Source organism: Poecilia reticulata, linkage group LG18 (genome assembly GCF_000633615.1).
Source record: "Poecilia reticulata strain Guanapo linkage group LG18, Guppy_female_1.0+MT, whole genome shotgun sequence".
NCBI classification, from domain to species: domain Eukaryota; kingdom Metazoa; phylum Chordata; class Actinopteri; order Cyprinodontiformes; family Poeciliidae; genus Poecilia; species Poecilia reticulata.
This window is the reverse complement of record NC_024348.1, coordinates 21,591,375-21,594,903: the sequence shown is the minus strand read 5'-3', so window position 1 is coordinate 21,594,903 and position 3,529 is coordinate 21,591,375. Positions and strand designations below refer to the sequence as shown.

At 41.4% G+C, this 3,529-nt stretch overlaps 1 protein-coding gene across 1 annotated transcript in view; it reads right to left on the bottom strand.

Annotated features, from left to right (window-relative positions):
* Window positions 1–2,125: 2,125 nt before the first annotated feature.
* Window positions 2,126–3,529, bottom strand: part of LOC103480995 (protein turtle-like) — a 3,709-nt gene continuing 2,305 nt past the window's right edge. Inside the window, exons 2-5 of the mRNA XM_017310361.1 lie at window positions 3,348–3,520; window positions 3,029–3,274; window positions 2,411–2,590; window positions 2,126–2,238 (exon numbers count right to left, since the gene is read on the bottom strand). Of these exons, the coding sequence (XP_017165850.1) occupies window positions 2,141–2,238; window positions 2,411–2,590; window positions 3,029–3,274; window positions 3,348–3,520 (697 nt within the window). The 3' untranslated portion in view covers window positions 2,126–2,140. The remainder of the gene's footprint in view (window positions 2,239–2,410; window positions 2,591–3,028; window positions 3,275–3,347; window positions 3,521–3,529) is intronic.

The window sequence follows — 3,529 nt, the reverse complement described above, 5'->3', positions numbered from 1 at the left end:
GATTGTTATTAAACGTTTTCTGAATCAGTAGTTTTGTGGCAATTCATTAATTTTCTCTCTAACTTCCTCTGAATACAGGAAGTGACCTGTCACCCTGTGTGAAGGTGACTCCGCCCCCCCAGGCCGACCTGGTACCTGATGATTATGATGACGTCACCACAGAGCATCACTTCTGATGTTTGGCTGTTTTTCTGCTCTAATTTGACTTTATTCTAATTTAGTGCATTTTAAACATTGATTGTTTCCTCATCATGTTGGTGGGTTTGAGTTTTCCAGTTGTCCTGGTAAAGTTTTCAGGGGCTTCATGCCACAGTAGGGTCACCATTGGCAAATATGTCCTAGCTAAGGGGTCAAAGGTCACACCAATGACTCTTTATGAATAAAGTATATAAAAGTTGTTCCTTTGCCTCACATTGATCACCGAGGTCCCACTCTGGAGTCTGGAGGTGGAGAATGATGGAGCCTCACTATGCTAGCCTGGTAAAAACCAGCCTTTTGTTTTATGCTTTGCTTCTTTCTGTTGTCTAAACCTGATTATTAATTCAGTTGTACTAAAGCTGAGAAACGTCTAAAAGCTGCAGGACACCATCAGTTTATGGGTTTATAGAAACGGACAGAAACGGTAAAAAGTCTCAGCTTTTAACTGAAATAGTTTTTCATCTCTCTCCATCACCATGTATCAGATCAAATGAATTAGAAAAATGGTTTCCTGTTTTGGGGGTGTTGGCTTCAGCCAGCTAAAACCTCAGAGATTTTAAAATATTAAACAAGTGTGTGGTCTGGTTCATGAAGATGTGATGTCACAGACATGCAGTGACATTTTTGGACTTGCTCCAGTCTGACAGGAGTGGAGCGGCCATGACTGCTGAGAGTCTTCAGAATATTTGGATTTGGGATGAGCTCCAGGATGGATTCAGGTTTTGTGCATAGATCAGGCTGAAAGCCTCTTTTAAGGACAGTTTCAGGACTGAGGAGGTAATCTGAGGCGTTTCCTCTGGTCAGTGGTCTGCAGGCCGGCTGTGGACTTTCTGTCTGGGACATCAGGAGCAGCGGCTGGTGAAGAAGGTCTGAAGGCCGAATATGGACCCTGGATCAAATCGAGTGGACAGTTCTTTGGTTCTCATTGACAGTTCAGTCATTAATATGTTTAAACCAGGAGGTGAGAGCAGCTTCAGCCAGTCACCTGCAGCTGGTCAGCCTCATTCCCCCCTGTGACGTTTCCCTGATGAACCATGTTGGATCCCTGCTGGACTGAGGTCCAGATCAGCTGACCTTTGAACTCATCACCCTGCTCCCTCCTGATGTTCCAGCTGAGGATATTCTGCTGGAACATGACGAGGACCTGGACATGTAAAAGGTTTTGGTCTGAAGAACAAGGTGAGATCAATGCTTGTTTCATAGAATAATCTAATTTATAACATTCAAACTCAGTCCATATAAATTCAGGCCCTCAGTGGAGATGCAGGAATTTTATCTGCTGTTTTTCTTGCAGCACTGAAGCCGCTGGGATGATAAGATTATTGTTTCCTGCTGCATGTTTTCTTGTTCAGATACACAAGAATCTGAGACATGCTGTGAATAAATAAGTTATGAAAAGAGCGTTAGATAAATGAATGAATTCACCATGTTTTCAATCAGAAGTTAGTAAATTTAAAAGCATCTGAAGTTGCAGAAATGAGATAAATAAAACTTGACTTTAAGGCATCGTATGAAAACCTGCATTTGACTTGACTGCTCTGATTCATAAGGATTAATGCAATAATAAGTATTAAAGAATCTGATTAAAAGGATACCATAAATTATATGTATCTGTAATAAAATATGCCGATTAAAACATTTCTGCTTCTTAAGTCTACATTATATCCATCAGATGTGGAGAGTTCAGACAGGAACTGATTAGAGACAGAGCGCCATGATCAGGTCCATTATTTATCTAAATTATGTTTCGTTATCCTTCCTGAAGTGTTTCTAATATTTCATAAAACTATTACGTTTATATTTCTGGTGTCGGATTAGTTTGATGGAATAACAAATTAATCAGTTTTATTCATTTACAGAGTTTTAATGATTCATATATAAAACCTGTTTTACAAGGAGAGGAAGAAAACAGCCGGAGCAGAGCATGATGGGATTGTTTGGGTCAGAAGTGATGCTCTGTGATGACGTCATCATAATCATCCGGTACCAGGTCGGCCTGGGGGGGCGGAGTCACCTTCACACAGGGTGACAGGTCACTTCCTGTATTCAGAGGAAGTTAGAGAGAAAATTAATGAATTGCCACAAAACTACTGATTCAGAAAACGTTTAATAACAATCRGTTATAAATTGAAGAAACTAACTGAACAGAACCAGAACCAGTGAGGATCATCAGTCAGTCAGTGATTGGTTGGTTGGATCATCAGGGTTTTACCTTTGGCTCTGAGTCCAGATGAAAACCCCAAGAGGAAAGAGCAGAAGAAGAAGAGGAACATCACCACCAGGTGGCAGAGCAGAGTGACGATGAGGAGAGGGGAGGAGGAAGAGGGCGGAGCTACATAAAGGGGCGGGGCTTCAGATGTGGGCGGAGCTTCAGATGTGGTTGCTGGTTTTTCTGCAGAGAGAATMAAACCTGATCAACATTTGGAGATGAAACTGAACAAACGTTTGACTGATGGATTCATTACTTATTATTSACACACAAATAAAACATTAAACTTAGTTTGATCAGTTCAGTTAGCAGAAAACAAAACATTTATTCTTCCATCTGTTACAAACACATTTTAATGTGATTCAGAAAATAAGAAGCATTAAAATTAAACATCATCAGTCAGAGGAATATGAAGTTTATAAATGATAACAAAACAACAATCAGACATGATGAACTTTATGTCTAATTTGTGTAAAAAGATTTAAATCAATGTTTTAAATTTATATGCTTGAAAATCAGTTTCCCTGACAAAACTAGAAAGCTCAGATCATTGGAAAAAACTAAATATATAAAGACAGTTTAGTGATCTACATGCTACAAAACTAAAGAGAAGCTGCTGACCTTTGACCCAGATCCAGCTGGATGGAGACTCTCCCTGACCGCTGATGYTGCACTGGTAGAGGCCTTCATCAGAGCTGGAGACATGGAGGAGGGTCATGTGACCTGATGGTCCATCACCAATGAAGGAGCCATCTTTATAGAAAGCAGCTGGGAGGTTGTGGGCTGGACTCTTTGCTCTGCAGCTCAGAGTGACGTCATCTCCCTCCATCACAGGGAGGACAGGACTCTGCAGGATCACTGATCCACCTCAACACAGAGACAAACTACAGMATTTCATCCATTTCCACACAGCAACACTAACTCCACAGTCTGATCTTACCAGAGACAGAGAGCTGGATGCTGCTGCTGCTGCTGGGGGAGGATCCAGATGTGGACTCACACCAGTACACACCTGAGTCCCTTTCTAAAACATAACTGATGCTGCAGGTAGATCCGTCTTTCCTCCCCCATCCATCTCCACATGGCTTCCTGGTTCCTCTGCTTGTGTTTCTCCTCACAGTC